General features: G+C 45.3%; 1 protein-coding gene across 2 annotated transcripts in view; it reads left to right on the forward strand.

The window, feature by feature from the left end:
* REPS2 (RALBP1 associated Eps domain containing 2) overlaps positions 1 to 20172 on the forward strand; it is a 155954-nt gene that overhangs the window by 134295 nt on the left and 1487 nt on the right. For both annotated transcript variants that reach the window (XM_004689887.2, XM_004689888.2), the window contains exons 15-17: positions 12129 to 12212; positions 13958 to 14103; positions 19207 to 19312. In XM_004689887.2, the coding sequence (XP_004689944.1) occupies positions 12129 to 12212; positions 13958 to 14103; positions 19207 to 19312 (336 nt within the window). The remainder of the gene's footprint in view (positions 1 to 12128; positions 12213 to 13957; positions 14104 to 19206; positions 19313 to 20172) is intronic.

Below are 20172 nucleotides of genomic sequence, written 5' to 3' on the forward strand. Positions count from 1 at the left end.
TGAGGTACAGGCCAGAGGCTCAGGGGTGGTGAGAGGCTTCACCAGAGACAGAGTGGGGAGCAGAACAATCAGATCGACGAAGTACACTGCTGAGGGAAGCAGCGGGCGGGTCAGGAGAGGTCTGCCGTGCCATGTGGTCACTTCCGGGGCAGGCGGGGATCGAACTCATGCTGAAGTGGCTTTAGTTTCTTAGTGCTGTGCTTTAACCCGCTGCGCCACCAGGGAGGGCCCACAATCTATATCTTTTAGTAATGTCATATAGTTTCATTGTTTAAGTCCTTCACCTCTGTGGCTAGGTTAATCGCTAGGTATTGATTCTTTTTGCAATTGGTTGTAAATGGAATTATTTTCTTAATTTCTTTTTCTTCCCATTCACTGTATGTAAATATGTATTGATTTTTATAATTTGTCACTTTGCTGTATTCACTTATTTTTTTCTTAAAGCTTCTTGGTGGAGTGTTTAGTTTCCTATATATATAGTACCATGTTTGTGTGGATAATGGTAATTTCAATTCTTTTCCAACCTGGATTCCTTATATTTCCTATCATCATCTGATTGCTGTAGCCCAAGCCCTCTAATACTAAATTAAACAGAAGTGGTGATAGTGGGCACACTGTTCTTGTTCCAGGGCTCATGCTCTCGCACCTGTCATTGTGTTTCATTATATAAAAGAGGAAATTGAGGTTCAGAATGTGGAAGTGAACTACTTGGAGCGTCAAAAGTGTAAGTAACAGAGTCAACTGTTATAGAAGGGAGAGCTGGGAAAGTTTTCTGGAGAGGTGCAAGAAATTTGATGATAAGCATTTAGAAAGCAAGAAAAGTCATTCACTACACATAATTATAGATTGATTCAGTAAAAGTTAGTAAGAATTTCAGTCTATGCCCACCAATAATTTTCTAAATATGAATTATTTCCCTATATTAAGGTAAAATGCTTATTTTTAAAGTGTGGTGGTGGGAATTTCATGGGGGAAATCATACATTGTACAAAATTGAAGGATGATGTAATCAATACATATTTTTAAAAAAAGGTCTTTCCCAATGTAGACATGCATTTATCTTGACCACAACAACCTTCTTATTTTGATCAGTGGGCCATATTTGATATAGCAAAAGGCCAGGTGCAACCCTCAGCCTGTCTACTAAAAGGGCACAAAAAAACTTTTCCATAATAAATCACTGTTATTTGTGCATTTCACTATTGATTTTTAAGGTATACAAATCAGAGACTTTGTGATTCTTCACTTAATTTATCAAGCCTTCAGTACAGTGCTTACATGCCAGACACTTTGTGGATATTAACTCATTTATAATGCCTGTGTCAACCAGGCAGTAGGTTCTGTCGCGATCTTCATGTTGCCAGTGCGCAAAACTAAGGCACAGAGAACCTCATGAATTTGTCCAAGGTTACCCAGAACAAGTAGGAGTAAAAACTATGACTCCGACCCTATCTTGTGTAGTCCCAGAGTGCCAGTTCCTCCCCTCTTGCTCTCTCGTGGTATGGCCTCTCACAATTGTTTTCTTAAGCGCTCTCTTCTTAATGACTGAGTTGATAACTTTTTTTTTTTTTTAAGATTTATTTAAGATTTATTTATTTGGGTCCTCTCTGGTGGCGCAGCAGGTTAAAGCACAACACAAAGAAGCTGGGGCCACTTCCGCATGAGTTCGATCCCGCCTGCCCCGGAGGAGATCCACATGGTGAGGCAGACCTCTCCTGGCCCGCCCGCTGCTCCCCTCAGCAGTGTACTTCGGCCATCTGCCTGTTCTGCTCCCCACTCTGTCTCTGGTGAAGCCTCTCACTGCACCTGTTCCTCTGGCCTGTACCCCAGTTCTGTATGCATAAATAAATAAATCTTTTTTTAAACAAGATTTATTATTCGTACAGAACTGGGGTACAGGCCAGAGATGCGGAGGGTGAGAGGATCGAACTCATGCGGAAGTGGACAGCTTCTTTGTGCTGTGCTTTAACCTGCTGCGCCACCAGGGAGGGGCATGAGTTGATACATTTTATTAAAACTTTCAGTAAATTAGTCTTCCTCCTAAACTAATGATTTGTTTTCTTCTTTAGCTTCCCTTTTAGCCAGTATAAATGTAAGCCTGCATTGTGGATGACAGTATATTGTGCTCATATTATTGTGTAAAACTTACTTTTGTAGCATCATTTTTCTGGAAGATGCCACAGGTTCATCTAATCAGGTGTTAATGGGATGTGCTTATATAGGCCCCCATTGTGCTAAGAGCCATGGCAGCAAAAAGGTGGTAATGGGCTCCTTGTCCACAATGCCTACCTCCCTCCTCCCCTGGAAACGGCCGTTATGCCTAACACTGTCCATTCTGTGGTCTCTCAGCATGTGTATGTAGCAGTCCTACTTTCCAGATGCCGCAATTAAACCCTGCAGCATGATTTATTGTCAAGGGTTGCAGGCAGAAGTGAGATAACCGTGTTTCCTGTAACTAACAAGAGTTCCCAGTTTTCTAAACGCTCAGGACTGTTGCTGATCCCTACCAAACAGGACAGAAACCAGGAATCACTCCTAATAACGGGAGGGGAACAAGCGTGGAAGTGGTGGGGCAGGATGGCTGGGCACTCCGATGTGCTACGGTGTTCGTGGGAAAGGACTGTGGAGGACAAGAAGGGCTTGTGTCCAGGAAGGCAGCTAGACAGACTAGTTAAGAGCCTGAATTCGAAGTTCAAAGCCTGTCACTGACATTTACTGGTTGTGTGTCTCAGGACAAGTTTCTCAACTTCATCATCTATAAAATGGGGATAATGGTAGTATCTACTTTCACAGGGTTATTGTGGTGATTGAGTTAATATGCATATAGAAAGCTCCTGGCCGATGGCCAGCCCTCAAGGAAAATTAGGTGTTGTAATTATTTGTCACTACAGGCCCAGCGAAACAGAGGCAGCCTAGTTAGCAAACACAGAACAGATTCAAGAAAGCCAGGAATTAGTGGTCAGAAGCCAGAGTGAGGTCTGGCTGACTGGCATACTAAACCATGGGTGGTAGATCGTGCTCTTTGCCACCCCGGAGCCTCCCAGGCAGCCTTGTGCCTACATCAGGGGTTGACCCATGACAGCCTTCAGGCCAGATCCAGATTATCACTGGTGTCTGTAAATAATGGAAATGAGAAGAGAATCAATGGAAAGACAGATAAGCCTCCCATGAGTTGCTTAACTCACTTCTGTACCTCACGGCCTGTGTCTAGAGTTGGTGGCTTTGCTTGAGGACCTCCCTGTGACCAAGGCCATCTCCGGGCTTTACCAGCACGACCTTGAGCACCTATCCTTCACTCAGTCCATGTCTACGCAGGCTTGCAGTGTGTACTCTTTTCTGTCTGTTGCTCAAACACATTTAGAGGGAACCAAATTGAGGCCTTGTCTTCAAGGTGAGAAAGAGGGAAACAACCCTGTCTGGGGAAAACAGGATAAATAGTTTCTTCCTAACTCGCCTGAATGCCCTGCCCAGCAAATTCTGTAGGCCTCATGTGCTGGTGTGCTGGCAGACCTCTCCAAATAGAGCAAGCCCCACTTGTGGGCTTCGCCAGCCTCTGTGTTAAGGACTGACTGTGCTGGTGGTAGCTGATGGGGAAGGGTGGGGCGAGTATACACCTTGCTAGACCTGCCACTCTGTCTTGTGTCAGGGTTGCCTTCTAGGCAAGGGCATGTTGCTTTTATTTTTCCTTTTTAAGTCTCGGGCTCAATCCAGAATATGCTCGTAGAAATGGGGTCATAAAAATGTAGAAATAATGGGGCCATATTTTTGAAGTCTCAGACTACTTCCCTCTTGTTCCTATTTAACTTGGGCCACTAGGTGGCACCTTAAGGACATTACAGGAAACTGGATTTTTTTTTTTTTAATAGAAGGGTGGTAACATGCATACCAAAAAGTGCTCACTGAAATACAATCCAGTGAATTTTCACAAGTTAAATATATGTAATCAGGACTGAAACCAAAGAGAATATTGTTAATACCCAGGGAAACCTTTTTATCCTTTTTCCAGTTTCTAGCCCTAATTCTTGGGGTTAACACTCTTCTGACTTTTAATAGCATAGTCTTATTTTCTATCTTATATAAGTAGAACCATGCCGTATGTACTCTTGTGCCTGATTTGTTCTGCTTAAACAGGAGATATGATTCATCTATTGTGTAAGTGTAAATCATGACTGTGTAGTATTCCATCACATGGGCAAATATATTCATGTTGGTTACTGTTGATAGATTTGGGTAGTTTTCAGAGTTTGATATTTAAGAATAATGCTGCTGTGTATAGTCTTGTACAAGTTTTGGGGTAAATGTATGATTTAATTTCTCTTGGGTGTATACATAGGAGTAGAATCTCCTAGCTGTAGGGTAACCAAATGTTAGCTTTAGTGAATGCTGCCAAACAGTTCTGTACATTGTTTATACCAACTTACACTCCATCAGTTGTGTTCACATTGCAGTACCCATATCCTCATCAGTACTGAATTAATTTTATGGCTGGTTCCGACTTCCTACATTAATTTAATAGCTCTCTTTCTAGCCAGCTATTTCTAATTGATGTTTTTAAAAGCCACCTTTTTCTGATGGACTTAGCACACATAGGAAGGGCTGGCTACCCCAAAGGGGATATTTATAGCAATCTAAGTAAAAGCTATGGGTAGTTAGAAAAGATGTTATTCAAACACTCCATCACTGAGACAGAACAATGGCACTGGGAAGGAAATCCAGCATTCCAAGTGTGGTAAAACGCAGGTCTGGTGAGACTAGGACTTTGAGGACCTTTGGAATCTTTATATGCTTTTGCTGTCGCCGCCAGGTCCACACTGTGACCTTGGTAGGGGATACCAGGTATGGCACTAGTTAAAAGGCCTCACCACCAGATACTTTTGAATGGTGGGGAGTTGTCTAGTGGCAAAGCCATGATGTGGCGTCTTTTCAGCCCTGGTCAATAGGAAACATGAGTCTCAAGAGCCTCCTGCCATAGGTCACTTGACCTGTGAGGGCTCTGCACATGGTGTTATAATACAGTTTCAGGGATGTGATGAATAGAAGTGGCACTCCGACTTGTCTCAGATCTCTGCTTATTACTAGAAATTGAAACTAGAATAACAAAACCCTAGTTGTGCTCAAAGGATTTAATTTCAGACCAAAGTGCCCAGAGTCCTTTAGTTGTCACAGTAAGTCTGGTTCGTGGATATTGTCCAGAATTGGGCACAGCCCGAGACTCTGAGGATTATGCCGTGTGACCACTCTATCCAGGGGCTAGTTGCCCAGGGTAGTTACTGATTATCCACTTCTGTCGCAATGGTCCCTGAGCTCCTCTGTCACTGTTCCCCTTGGTGTCTCCAGTGTTGAATTGGCTTGCTGTAGGGAGCAGGAGTTCTGTGCTAAGGCGGCCCTGAAAGCCGAAAGTCTAAAGGTGGTTGTATTTGAAAAAAATTCTCTCCAGTGTTGGTAGTGGTAAATAGCCATTGGCACAGGTTTAGGCTGTGAGTCTCTTTATGGGATGTTCTTAATCTTACCTGAAATCAGGACTGTCTCAGTCTAGGTTTTTATCTCTTTGACAAGAGGGGAAAATCTCTTAAATTGAATTGACTGCTACTTGTAATAGCAAAAATGATGCCTAAGGAGACCAGTTGTAATTTTACTCCCAGTTGTGATGGTAACTGCCACCATTGAGCAGTTACTGTATAATTGTGCTAAGCACTCTAGACAGATGTTCCCTTAACTTTAGCCATGCTAGGAGTTGGGGGCCTTTTCCCTTTTGTAGATGAACAAATTGTGGCTCAGGGAGGTTAAGCACAAGCCTCATTAGACAACAAGCAAGTTCAAAGCCTGGATTTGACTCCAAAGCCTGTGCCCTCTAACTGGCTGGGCTCAGTGGCTCCAGTTGACAGGGGACTTTCCAGTTGATCCTGAAACAGGATTGGCTTCATTATTAGCTCATCCTATACATTGGTCAGACGACCTGCTGTTGGCTGGCAGGCAGCACAGGCATCAGGAAATGATGGTGAGGAAGACCTGGGCCCTGCCTTCCAGGTACTGAGACTCTGTCTACATTTCTGTTTCTCTCAGGTGACTTGGGTCAGGGGTTTCGGTAATCACCTACAGACAGTCCGCCCCTTTGGACTCTCTCAGGCTGGTTGTGGACTACTGGGGTTTGTTGTAGCCTGTGTGCTGTTGGTTGTTCGTCTTCTCTGTCTGGATTTGAGCAGGTGACTTTCCTGTGCTACGCCCTTACCTAGCAGGCACTCTCTGAGGTGAAAGACACCAAATGGCATTTAGCATAACAAAAGGGTGTTGGAATCTCCCCCCCACCCCCCAAGATCTCCTGGGACTTTCTGCTCATCTGCCTAGAATTTAGCCTTGCCTTTAGGATTCTCAGTCTTGGAAACTGCTTCGATTATTTGGTGATAAAGGAATCTGTAGATATTTTTCCTTTTCTTTTTAAAATTGTGGCAACATTGGTTTCCATCACTGTTGGTATTTAGGATCTCTCCTTTCCACAGGTGTTGTTACCACCACCCCAAAACACCTGTAGCCTTTCATCATCATGCATTGTGCTTCCTCCCAACCTTGTTCTTGCCCCTATCTCTCTGGTAACCTCAGTTCTACAGTCAGATTTTTAGGGTTATTTCTTAGTTTGGCTTTATCTGACCTTTTGTTTTGTTTCTGTAGATTCCACCATGTAACTGAGTTTCTTTTTTAATCTGTTGGTAGCATGAATATTAGGAACTTTAAAAGACACTATTCCTTAATTGATTAGTTCTTCAACTAGACTACTTACTTTTTTAGAAGGAGGTTCAGTTCTTTTTTCCCCCATGCATTTGATCTTTAAACAGAAGTCTAATTGCTGGTGATTTTGCCCAGCTTCACATACTCATTTACTGGTTGATGGAACCATGTGGTATCTGCCTCCCTATCCTCACCATACTACATGGGCAAGAAAGTAAGATGCCTACTGAGTTTTTGCTGGACCACCTTGGCCTTTTCCAGATGAGTCACCTGGGTGTTCTCATCTCTTAAATGGAGAGTTTGGACCGTCAGTGGCTTCTACTGGTTTTGGGGTGGCTACAAAAATCTCCCAAGGAGTTTGCTAAACTAGAAGTTTTTAACACTCCTTTATAAATTTTTCCAGCTAATTCTGTGCAGCTATATCTGGGAATCATTGGACTAGAAGATGTGGAACACAGAGAATTGAGTTGGGAAGAAATTCCTGATCTATTTGAAGGTTCAGGCCCTAGTTCTGCCCCTGAAGTAGGCCCCATATGGGTGCACTAATGCCCTTATGATGCAGAGGTAAGTGAGAGCCAGATGATTAGTGATCTTTCACTGGCTGAAGGATTGTATTGTGACCATGGGGCTTATGGGTTCATGAGGGGCTTTGAGGAAATAGAGTTTTGATGAGAAGATGTATTTTAAGATGAGTTCCTCAGTAATCTGCAGGGTGGACTGGACTAGGAAACAAACTGAAGGCTGAGTAAAGGCCCAATGAAGATTTTGCAGTGGCCTACAGAGAGGTGTGACAAGCACCTGGACCTTGGTAAAGCTGCCTACTTGGACGGATGTGAAATCTGAGTGAGACCTGGTAGTTCAAGCTACTTTTGAAAAATCTGCCATGTATCAGTTGTTCTATTCATCTGCTTTAACTATTTGAATGATGTCTACTGTGTTTGGGTCCAGGAGGTTTTAAAGGCACCCAGTAAATAAATTCATGCAGAGAAGCAGTTGGCAGCAGCAGCAACAGCTGCTGTGGCAGGGAAAGGGAGGAGAGAGAGCAAGAAGGAAGGAAGGGAGCTCTTCCTTGCTAGGCAGCACCCCAGTTTCTCCCACCTCCTTCCTCTGGGCCAGGTCAAGAGGAAAGTACAGCAGGGGCTCTGGAGCTGGAGGCTGCAAACACTAGAGAAGATTCCGTGGAAGGGCTGAGTTTGGGACGTACATTTGGCGTTCAAGTCAAATGGAACATTTCCCCTTGTTCTTTTAAAACTGTAGGTCAGTGTTTCCCAGTAAGTTGCACAGAACATTAGCTCTGCTGGAGACTTAGAGAAATTACATGAGAGTAAAGAGCTGAAGCGAGTGTGTTTGGAAAAAGCAGGTACCTCCCTTTACCTCGCACAACTTCACAGCAAGTGAGGCACTGTATATTCTGCGGCTTTCCCCGCTGGAGGTAGACAAACCATGGCTCCTGAGCCTATCTGTAGACTCTTCTCCCCTCCAGGCTGGGGCTGCAAACGATGGCCCATCCAGGTGTTTTGTTGGAACATAGCCATGGCCATTTCTTGTACTCTCTGTGTACTTTCTGTGGCCACTTCAGTGTTCAACCACAGAGTTATATATGTGCAGGGGAGACAGAATAAATGATTTGTAAAGCCAAATATTCCCTACCTGGCTCTTTACAGAGTGTTTTTGTCAATCACTGTTCTAAGTAAGTCGTGGAACTGGTATTTTTCTGGAACCCCTGTTGGAGAGCTACTGCTGTATGGAGATACAGATGGGTTATTCTGGTACATCTTTGTGATGGATATGCTTCATTTTATTCAGCTTCTCTCCTCTTGCTCTCAACTATTTTCTCTCTCAATCATTTATTCATTGTCCAAGATTAAAACTTGGCTTCCATGTGTCATTATTTTTTCACTGACCCACATTCCGTCCATCACCAGGGATGGTCCCGTCTCCTGTCTAAATAGCTCTCAAGTCTGCCTGTCTTCATTCCTACCAGACTGGTTTAAACGATCATCTCCTCGCATCTTGTTTTCTTCTTCAGCTCACTGATTGGGAGCAACCCACTTGGGATAAGGAAATTCAATCTGTTTGCTCACTGGATCTAGAATAATCTTTCTAAGATGCAGATCTAGCCAGACCAATTCCCTACTTAGAATCCTCAGTGGCCCACATGACCCTCAGGATAAAGCTCAACTCCTCAGTATGAATGTGTCCACCAAGGTGTGGTCAGGAAGACAGAAACCACTCTATAGACACCTCACATTGGAGTTGATTTCATTCAATCAGGTACTTATAGAAAGAAGTCGATGCTCTCGAGGAGCAAACATGAGGGAAGGCCACCACAGTCAGGTTTACCACAACTTTCTGAAAACAAAGACATCGTAAGAACTACAGGAAATAGCTGAAGATGCTCAGGTGGCCTGAAGTCATTAGAGGATCTTCTGACTGCTGAAACCCACGGTTTGCTTCCTGTCACTGACAGAGAAGTCACAGTGTGGCTTCTGTTTCTTCCATCTTCTTGATTCTATGTGAGTGACTCTCGCAGCACCCAGGGGCCCTGTGGGGAGCAGACTCTAAATCTAGTCCCAGCCTCTGCCCCCTGTAGTAAAAGGAAGAGCATCGTCTGCGAGGCCAGCGTGGTGCCCTCCTCTGCCTGTCCCCAGTTTCAGCTCTTCTGCTCTTCTCCCCACTTTCCACCCTTATCCTACCCCACCATAGTCGCAAATTGCAGACATACTGGAGTGTCTTTTCAGGGCCCAGAACAACTGGAATCATCTCTAAGTGTTTGTGCGTCAGAGATATAGGAGCAGCTAATCTGCTGTCGGTGGCTCCGGCTCGGTGTCTCTCTTGGGGCCGCAGTCAACATCAGCCAGGGCTGTAGTCTTCTGAGGGCTCTACCAGGGTGGGATGATCCCCTCTGGGATGGCTCTGTCACACAGTTCTTAACAGAAGACCTTACTTTATTGCCTCTAGGGCCCTTGTTAGGACTGCTTGAATGTCCTCCCAGCACAGCAGCTGTTTTAATCCAGAGCACCCGATATGAGAGAGAGACAGACAGCGACCAGTCAAGGAAGCGCACACTCAGTTTTTGCTTCCCCTCTGTGGGGCACATTGCTGGTGCATCAGGTCTGGCTCCCTAGCAGCAGAACCTGAGATAAGGCGCCTCGGAAAGTGACGCATCAGCAGTATGAATAAATCAATATATAATTGAGTGAGTGGGCCAATATTCTGGTGGAGAGTCACAGTCTGCCTTTCGAGGACCTATACCTGCTTGTGGGAAGCCAGCAGAGCTGGGGCTGTACTGTCCCAGCAACCATGGGAACAGACAGAGCCCCAGCAAGGTTCTGCACGTCCAGCATGGCAGTGCCTTCCAAGCTCATATGACCTATCCATGCTTTTCATTGCAAGATTAGAATGAAAATATGTCTCATTTGTGGGCAGGGGAGTATAAATATTAACACATACATATATAGAGACCTGGTATTTAATATTAATACTTGTATATTTTCCCCTCACCACCCTTCCCTGCTCCCTCCCTCTTAACCCACACGGCCTCCGGATGTTTACTGACATCCACTAGTTTTGGGAAGTGTTTTCTGTCGTCACTTTATGTGCTATATGAATGTTCAGTGTTTGTTTTTAATGTTCTGGCTTTGCTGCGTACAATTCTCTCAAGTTCTTACCATTTTGTTGAAAATGGATGCATTTCATCCTTTCTTATGGCTGTATAGTACTTCGTGGCATGTATGTGCCACATCTTAATCCATTCGTCTGCGGAAGGACATTTCAGCAGCTTCCCTGCGCATGCTCCCGCACACGATGCTGCTGTGAGCAGTGTGGGGCCTCTGGCTTTTGGTGTAGATGGTTTCGTGTTCTGTGACCATTCTAGCTGCCCAAGAATAGAATTGCCAGGTATGGTGCTTCCATTTTTAGTTTAAGATGAACCTAAATGACATTCTGTAATGGCTACCAGTTCCCACTCGCACCCGTAATGTGAGAGGGTTCCTTTTCCTCGCCCTCCTCTCCAGCACTTGTTGGGGGGGTCTTTGTGTGAACTGTTCTCATGGTGTGAGGTGGTATCTCATTGTCATTTTAAGCTGCTGCCCTCTTTAAAGAACTGACGATAAACATTTTTTCCTGTGTCTTTTGGCCTTCTGGAAATCCTCTTTGGTGACTAGTCCATATCTGCTGCCCACTTATTAACTGGGTTTTTATTTTTTTGATTGTTTACTTGTGTGAGCTTTTTAATGTATCTTGCATAGTAACTCCTTATCAGTTACATATTGCATATTTTCTCCCACTCAGTAGGGTCTTTAGCTGTACAGGAGCTTTCTAACATGAGCCATTCACATTTATAACGGCATCTTATCTCCAGCTGCAAGGAGCCTTTTACTAGCAGTGTTTTCTGGTTTGCCACACTCTGGCTGGGCATGCGCTGTCACACATGGAGCCTGCAGAGGGACGGCTGCTTGCGTGGATTGATTGTACTCCATGGATTTGCTTCCTTCCCAACATTCAAGCATCGGCTTTCCATTGAGACAAGTAAACAAAACCTACAAACTTGGGCCCAGCGCATGCTGTCCCTAATGACAGCCCAGTCGTCCCAGCCCGTGACGTGCTGTGTGCATGTTTCTGTGATGCACATTAGTTTGCAGGCAAGGTTGCTGGAATGTGGAAGTCGCATCAGTTCACAGGGAGGGTTTTTTCTCCCAAGTTAACACTTCACATCACTGACTAGGAGCAACTGAAAGCAAGGTCATTTAATGCTGTGGCCTAGTGTACGTGGCAAGCTTTGTGCACTAGGTTTTAGGGACTGGGGACCTTGGGGAGTAGCACGTGACACAGCCACCCTGTGCTGTGTGCTGTGTGCTGTTGGGTTGTGGGTGCCCGTCTGTCCAGAAGGGCTTTGAGAGTAGGCCTCGCCAGCCTGGGTGCCTGCAGCCGCCTCAGCCATGGCACTTGTTCTCACCTTCCCCCACGTGAGCACCCTGGCAAAGGTAGAGAGTCACTCCCACTAGGGTGTTTATTAGCAAGCTAGTTATGCAAACTGCAGTCTCAAATTGTGATTAATGTTTTTGTTAGTGCTCATGCTAAACTCTTAAATTACTTCTCAACCCTGTATTTTCTGATAAGCTTGTTGTTTTTGCAGTTTGAACTTAAGAGCTGTCGGTTTTTTACCACTGCTTATGTCCAATTATAGAAGAAATTGCCACGATTCCTTTCTCTAAAGTTGAATAATGCCCAAAAGAAGGGTGAGAAGGAAGAGTAGGACTGACCTGTGAGGCTAAGAGGGTCTGGCCGTGCTTGGTTGCTCGTTGTCTAACTCCTTTCTGCTGGTGACTGTTTTCCCACATGCTCCTTTGTATGTAGTTCTTCTGCTTATGCATTTTTATCCTTGCTGTGATCTGTTGCTACAGCCGGAGCAGGCATCAGAGGCTGAGTTGCACCTGCAGCCGAGCAGAGCCCCCTCCCAAGCCGCCGAAGGCAGTCCCGCAAAGAAGGTAAGGCCAGCCCAGCCTCAGGGCACTGCCTAGGTGTGCGCTCTTGCCCGGGGCCTCTCGCCTGTTAGCACACCTTCTGTTTAAGGATTTTGACATCCTGATGTGATTGTAAAATATCCAGATTCATAGAACTTGGGTTCTTTGTGAAGATTAGGGTCCTGGTCTTGATGTCACTGATGGTTCGTATTTCCCCTCCGAACTCCCAGCTAAACATGGCAGCCTTGCTTTTGACAAGAGGAAGAGGTGCTGTGGGGTGGGTCGGATGCCGTTAGCAGGACCCCACACTCCTGCCAATGAGCCTCCAGGGGCACCCTGACAGAGGGGTGGTCTCCCCTGTTTTGTCTTTGTACATGGTCTCCTCTTGTATCCCAGCACCTTCCCCTCACCTACCCATGTCACTGAGTCACCTGTCACCTGCTCAGTCAGCATCACGCTCACTCACGCCACCATCTTCCTTGCCTGTGTTCTCAGGCCCTTCTCCTCTCAGAAGCGTGGGCCCTGGGCTCGGGAGCACAGCGAGGCAGGGCCTCTAGGGCCGTAGGTCAGCTGTCTCTTTCGGAAGACTCTGGCTCTTTGGCTTGACTTCATGTAGAAAGATGGGGGAGGAGAATGATGAGCTTTGACAAGACTGTTACAAATTTGAAAACTTATTTTCCAAATGTCCCAAACTGAAACTGGAGCCAATTCTGTCTTCAGTTAGAGAAGGCCTGGTGGGTGAGAGGCATACAGCTTTTGAAAGGGAGTGGAAATAAAAAATTAAAAAAAGAAAGGAGAGAGAGAGACAGAGACAGAGACAGAGACACACTCCAGGAGCATGACCCCTGTGTCCTTCTGGCGACAGAAAGAGGTTCTGGCCTACAGGCAGGAAAACCCACTGGAACCTGATGCCCATGTCCCTCTGCTGACGTTTTTCCTTCATGGTTTATTGAGTTGCCACTAGTTTGCAGAGCTGTCTGATTTGGGGAGCACAACTGCACCTCTCCACATGTGCACTCACCTTCCCACACGCCCAGGGCCACGACTCCATCCCCCCTCCCATCTCCCTCTATCCCCTCACCCCCTGGGGTAAACAGTTTAATTTTAATAATCTTAATCATTCTTGTTGTTATGCTGCTTTGTTTCCTTTGGTTATTTATATTCCACAAGTGATAGATAGGCCATCCATTATCTCTTTCACTTAGTATAACCTTAACTTGCCAAATGCCCCAAGATTCATTTATTTTTGTCCCCAAAGGCACTATTTCAGCATTTTTAATTGCTGAGTGGTATTCCATTGGGTATCCAGTCCACAGTTTCTTTATGCAGTAGTCTGTCAGCGGGCATCTCACTGATTCTGGTCTTGGCTATTTTGAGTAACACTGATATAGACATAAGTGTGCATGAGCCTTTTGTGTTAGCGTTTACATATTTTGCAGGTCAATACCTAGTAGTATGGTAGGCCCATTCAGGGTTTTTTGTTTTGTTTTGAGGAATTTCTGTACTGTGCTCTATAGAGGCAGTGCCAAGTGACACTCCCAGCGACAGTAGATTAGAGCTCCTTTTTCTCCATGTCCTCTCCAACATTTGTTGTTTCCAGTCTTTGTTGTCTGGCCCGTCACAGGGTGAGATGACTAGTTCTTGCCCAGACATGATGTGCCTAGAAGACCCCTGAATTGATGGGGGTGGGGGGGGCTGAAGGACCATAGGTGACTGACATAATGGTGGAGAACATTTGTTTAACTTTTTGTTCTGTCTTTAACCCACAGGACATACCCTATTCTCAGCCTCCATCAAAGCCCATCCGTAGGAAATTCCGAACTGAAAATCAAGTTACAGAAAGCCAAGAGCCTTCTACCACGGCAGGTGGGCCGACAGCTGGGGCAAGTGTGAAGCCTCATCCAACCGTCCAGAAGTAAGTAGAACAGATAAATGGAAGAAGGTGGAAACTTGCTGTGAGTTCTGCTGTATATGTAAGTGCATGAGTGATATTTACGCTCATGGCCTTAGCAGAGCGTGGCGTTGGGGTTGCAACCATACCTCATTCCTCTCCTCAGTGGACTTTTCACAGCGAAAGAGGTTTCTAAACTCCAGGACCCTAATGTGAGCCAGTGGGGCAATGGTTTGCTTTGGCTTCGCTTGATTTCCTTTCGACCCCTTTTGAGTAGCATCATTATCTACTTTATTTAGGGCAAAGTAACTAATGAAATAAAATGTTCTCTTCAGGTGAGCTGCTGGAGTCCAGGGTATGAGCAATAAGTGACTCTGATTTCCTCATCAGCGTGAGCTGCCTGCAAAGACAAACGTGGATGTTTCTTAGAAATCATTTGGCTTGGTTGGCTTATCCCCTCACATCTTGTGTAGCTGTAAGGATGGGCTTTGGGAAAAGAGAGTTGTTTGGGAAGTTCAGAGTTGGAGGATGTTACATGACAGAGCTGGTCCTGGGCTGGTGTTGGCCTGAACCGCTGCACTTCTCTGGGAGCCAGGAGTTGTCCCGGACAACCCAGGTGCTCTCCGGAGCCAGTGTGCAGTGTCTGCTGGCCTGTGTCGAATGCGTGTGTGGCTGGCGGTCTGATCCCTTCCTCCTCCTGCATGGCAGCATTGGGATGACAATGGTGCTGCTAGTTGGCATCAACTACCATTTCCAAACAGAGGAAGATAGTGCAAGTTTTTAGAGCTGCACTCAGCATTCCTTAGAAGAAATTAGAGCCCTGGGTGAAGGTTAAGTGGTCCCAATTTGTATCCCTTTAAATATTGGTGCAGCTGTTAGACGAAACCCTGAGTCATTGTCACTCCGGTACTGTAGAAATTGATTCTTCCTTACATGAAGTCTAAGTTGCTAGGTAGTCCAGAGGCAGAGCTAGCTTGTGGTCTTCTGGATCCCTCTGGGTGTTGCATGCATCCTTGAGGGGAAAGATGGGTCACCATTAACACACTCCCGGCCCCAGAGACGGGAAGAACAAAGGTGGGGAACACAGACCACTTTCAGGGGCTCACACGGCAGTGGCACATGTCGCCCCCTCACTTCCCATAGGCCACAGGTACAGGGATGGCAGTTTCTGGGTGGATGCCTTGTGTCCCGCTCACACAGAGGATGGTGTTATGATGAGCAGGAAAGTGCAAGAATAGGTTTAGAGCATAGCCTGCCACAGAAGCTTGAGTGGACAGGGCCTCATAGTGCTGCGGTTCTAGAATGTATGTTTCGAGTTATCCCCTGCCTTGCTGGGCAAAATCAGCCCTGCAGAGCAGGCGGAACTGCTCTTCCCTTCGCTCAGTCTGGGTGCAGGTTCTTGAGGGGTGGGGTGCTGCGCTGTTATAAGCTGGGCACATGTGGTCTGATGAGTGCATATGGGGGGCATCCAGTTCTAATCAGTCTTTTTTTGTTTTGTTTAGTTTTGTTTTTATTTTATAACAGTTTATTTTTACATCATTTTGTACCTTTTTTTATCTCAATTGTAATCTAATTAGCATCTTTTAAAAGCGCTTTCTATTTTGAAATGAACATAGATTCATAGGAAGTTGCAGAAATGGTACAATAAATTTCTGAGTATCTTACACTCAGTTTCTCCCATGGACTATGTTTTACCTAACCAATATAAAACCCTGGGCCTTGACATTGAGACAGTACCCTTGTGTGGTTCTGTGACATTTGATCAAATGTGTGGTGTGTTCTAGCTGAGAGACAGAAGTCACATCCACCTCTCCTTCCCACATTTCTTACCCCCTGGTAACCATTGATCTGTTTCCCATGCCTGTCATTTGGTCTTTCTGAGAATGTCATGTAAATGGAAGCTCACAGCATGTGAGCTGTGTTCGGCTCACTTCATTGGGCAGAATGCCTGGCTGCTGCGCACATGTCTGATGAGTGTTCAGCACTGCTCAGCACCAGGGATGTACCATGTCTGTTTAGCCATCCACCTGTTGAGGGACATTTGCTTGTGTCTAGTTGTTACATAGAACAAACGATGTGACAGCACAGCCTCAGTGACGGCTGCTGTCAGCATCTGAGCACAGGTATTCCTATGTTTTCCTTTCTCTGGGGTGAATGTCCAGGGCATGACTGCTGAGTTGTATACTAAGTATATGCTTAGTTGGAAAAGAAATTGCCAAGTTGTTTTTCAAAAGCATTTCCACCAGCAGTGTTTTGAGAGATTCAGTTTCTCCCACATTCTCACCAACATTTGAGATTATCACTGTTTTCTTTCTAGTGATTCTCATAGTGTGTCCCTTCATGATCTCAATTTGCATTTCCCCTCAGCTTGGTATGTTGAACATCTTTTCATGATGGTGTTTGCCATCATCTATCCTCTCTGGAGACATTTGCCATCATCTGTCCTCTCTGGGGACATGTCTCATCATGTCCTTCACCCATTTTCTAATCAAATTGGTTTTTTTTTTGCTGTTGAGGTTTGAGAGGCCTTTATGTATTCTATATGTAATTCAATTGTCACATCTGTGCATGGCAAATATTTTTCTCCCAGTCAGTCACTTGTCTTTTCATCCTCTTTCACAGAGCAAACACTTAAATTTTGATGAAGTCTAATCTGTTTTTTCTTTTTTTTTTCTGGCTTGTGCTTTTCGTAGCACACCTAAGGACTCTTCACCCAGCCCTATGTCCTGAAGTGTTTCTCAGAAGTTTTCTTGTAAAATTTTTATAGTTTTATCCTGTATATTTAAGTTGGTGATCAGTTTGTGTTAAGTTTTATATGCCATGAGATTTGGGTCAAAGTTTATTATTTTTGTCCTGCAGATTGGCTTCACCACTTGGTTGAGAGGCTGTTGTTTCTCCATTGGCTTACTGACGCGCTTGTGTGAGTCTGTTTCGGGCGCTCTGTTCTGTTCTGCCGACTTGCGACTCTTCCTTTGCCAATACCACACAGTCTTGTTTGCTGTCTTTACTGCTTGACTGCTGGATAATCCAGCTATAGAGTTTACTTCTCCTGCTTTATTCTTTTTCACAATTGTTTTAAGTATTTGTAATTCCTTTGAGCTTCAGTATATATTTTAGAATAACTTTGTCTTGAGCCAGGATTTTAATAGGAATTGTGTATCAGTCTGAGTCTTCGATCACGAACATGATATATTTCTCCATTATTTAGAACCCAGTTTATTTCTTTCATCAAGACTGTGTAGTGTTCAGCAGGCAAGTTCTTTCCATGTTTGGATATACCTAATGATTTCATTTTGAGTTTGTAAATGATACTGTATTTTAAACTTGGATTTTCAGGTTTCCATGTTAGTATATCAAAATAGTACTGATTCTCACGTGTTAATCTGTCCTGTATATACTCTTTGATTCTTACTAAAATCACTTACTGGGTCTTGGAGAGCCTTTTATAGATTCTTTAGGATTTTTCTACTGGCATATTACCTCCAAATAGGAACAACCTTGTTATCTGTTCTCAATATCTGTGCCTTTTGTTTCTTTTTCATACATGACTGTGCTGGCTAGGACTTGCACTATTGTGCTGAAAATAGTGATGAGAGTAGAAATCCTTACTTTGTCTAATCTCAGGGGAAATAGTCAATTTTTCATTAAGTATGATTTTTTTTGGGGGGGGGTAAAAGTTCAACTTGAGGAGGTTCACCTCTATTCATAGTTTTCTGAGTTGGTCTTTTTTATCATGAATGGGTATTAAATTTTATGAGCTGCTTTTTCCACATCAGTTGACACTGTCATTTGACTTTTGTTACTTTACCTGCTATTGGGTATATTACATTGATTGATTTTTGAATGCTGACCAGTCTTGTACCCTTGGAATAAGCTTCTCTAGATTATGGGTCCAAGTCCTCTGGCTAGAGAGAGCAGAATCTTGAAGGGGGGGGGCGGTGTTTTTCATCTATCCTTGTTGGTATTTTTGGATTGCTAACTTCTCCATATCCAGTTTGGAATATGTGAGGCAAAAAGGAAAACCCAGGAAATTTGCTACTGTGGGTCTTCCTGGCTACTGAGCTTGTGTGACTTTTTCACGCCTTGTTTGCAGGCGTGCTGATAGGCTGTCCAGGGCTTCCACTGTACTAGGAGGATGGGATGGAAGAGTGTGTCTGCTCTGGCTTATCCTAAAACCATGTGTCCACTCTGCGTCTTTTTGAAAATATGTTTTGCAGTCTCTTCCCTGCCTATGTGTATGAAAAATCAGTATTAACTCAACACTTGTGGGAAGGCAGGGTGGCTTCTACACGTGGCAGGGCCACTGGCACATGTATGTGTTCGTGGCACCCCCGCCCCTCTGCTGTGGTCTCCGTGTCTGCCAGTGTGCCGCTCCGCCAGGGATGGCAAATGTGCCTGTCTTTCCACGGGGTTTTCATTTCCATTTTCCTTTGAGAATTTGTTACTCTTGTAGCGGGGCATAAAGGTGTAGGTGATGCAACCATGGTGATCTGTTGTTCTGTGGGGAGAAGAGGATGCCAAGGATGACCAGGGCTAGTAGAAGCAGAGACCAGTGGGCGAAGTGGGGCCTGTGGTTACCCTGGTCAGGCCTGTCCTGTGGACCTGCTGTGACCGGGTTTGGGGATATTGGTGTTCAAAATCAGTTTTCTGTGTTGCTGACAAGTGGACTTGCACGCCCTCACACACTCCTGCTTGGGTATCTGTGCCGAATAACAGCAGCAGAGCAGTTATGTGGGTTGGGTAGATGAACACAGGCATTTTGCTAAAGACAGTGTTCTTCTATTCTCTTTTCTTTGCACTTGGCCACCAGGGCCACCTGCCCTGGAAGAAATGCTTGTTAAAATGTCTTGGATAAGTGGAATTCAAAGTGTTTGAAAAGCTCAATTCATAGCTTTTCTTCAAGTTATAAAATGAAAACTTCTTCAGGTGTAAATAACTCACCCCAACAAGCTTGTGCCATTTGAGGCCTGTCCGCCTCCTGCCTGCCTCCCAATCTCCAGTTTTATTTTTGGAGTCCTGTGATGTTAGCCTCTTGTTAATTTAGCGCTTCTCAGGAATCGTTCAGTTCTGACCTGTGGGGCCTGGACCCCAGAGTTCTGTCCCACTCTGCTGCCTGTCCTCCCACAGGCAGTCCTCCAAGCAGAAGAAGGCGATCCAGACTGCTATCCGCAAGAACAAGGAGGCGAACGCTGTGCTGGCTCGGCTGAACAGTGAGCTCCAGCAGCAGCTCAAGGTAAGGTGCGCCCTGGGTTTGGAGGACTGGACCTTTCATCTGGCTGTTTAGTAGTTTTGTTTTGACAAACATTGGCTGAGCATCTGGCTCCCTTCCTGTAGGTAAGACTTGCCCCTTTGTTCTCAGACTCCTTAAGAAGGCAGAGAATGGCTGTATTTTAACTTCCATGGGTTGGTTCTTACCTGCTTAGAGGAAGACTGGGAACTTTAATGTGGAGGCTGCATAGGGTGTGTTAGTTGAAAGGAGAGGGGGTTTCTGTTACAAAGGCTGTTTGTGGCGTTCTCTGCTGTTCAGAGCGTTTGGGGAGCCCTTTATTTTGGTCCTCTCTGAAGGGTGCTGCGCTTCTCTGGGAGCAGGCAGGTGATTCGGCTACTATCAAAGACCAGCCCTCACCTGGCATCTCGCAGCGGTTCCCTGTCGCCTTCTCAAAGACACACCTCTGTCCTCATCACCGGTTCCTCATCCCCATCACACTCTCCTGCCTTGGTTCCCAGGGCTGCCGTAACACAGTGCCACAAGCTCGGTGACTTCAAATATGAGTGTTTAGTCTCTCACGGCTCAGGAGGCCGGAGGCTGAATCAGGTGTCCGCAGAGCAGTGCGCTCTCTGAAGGTGCTCGGGAACCACACTTCTTTATTCTTGCAGCTTCTGGTAGTTCCTTGGCATTTCTTGGCACCCACAGTAAGCCAGTGGAATTCTGGCCTCTCCTTATTCTACCTCCAGGTCCCCGCTTAACTCTCTGACATCAGCCTCTGCTCTGTCACTTGAGCCGTTGCTTCATCAAACAGCCAATCTTGTTTTCTCCCTTGGGACCTTTGTAGTTGCCATTTTGCTTCCCTCAGTGGGCCTCCCCCCCCCCCC

The sequence above is a fragment of the Condylura cristata genome, unplaced genomic scaffold (assembly GCF_000260355.1).
Source record: "Condylura cristata isolate star-nosed mole 26May11 unplaced genomic scaffold, ConCri1.0 scaffold00027, whole genome shotgun sequence".
NCBI classification, from domain to species: domain Eukaryota; kingdom Metazoa; phylum Chordata; class Mammalia; order Eulipotyphla; family Talpidae; genus Condylura; species Condylura cristata.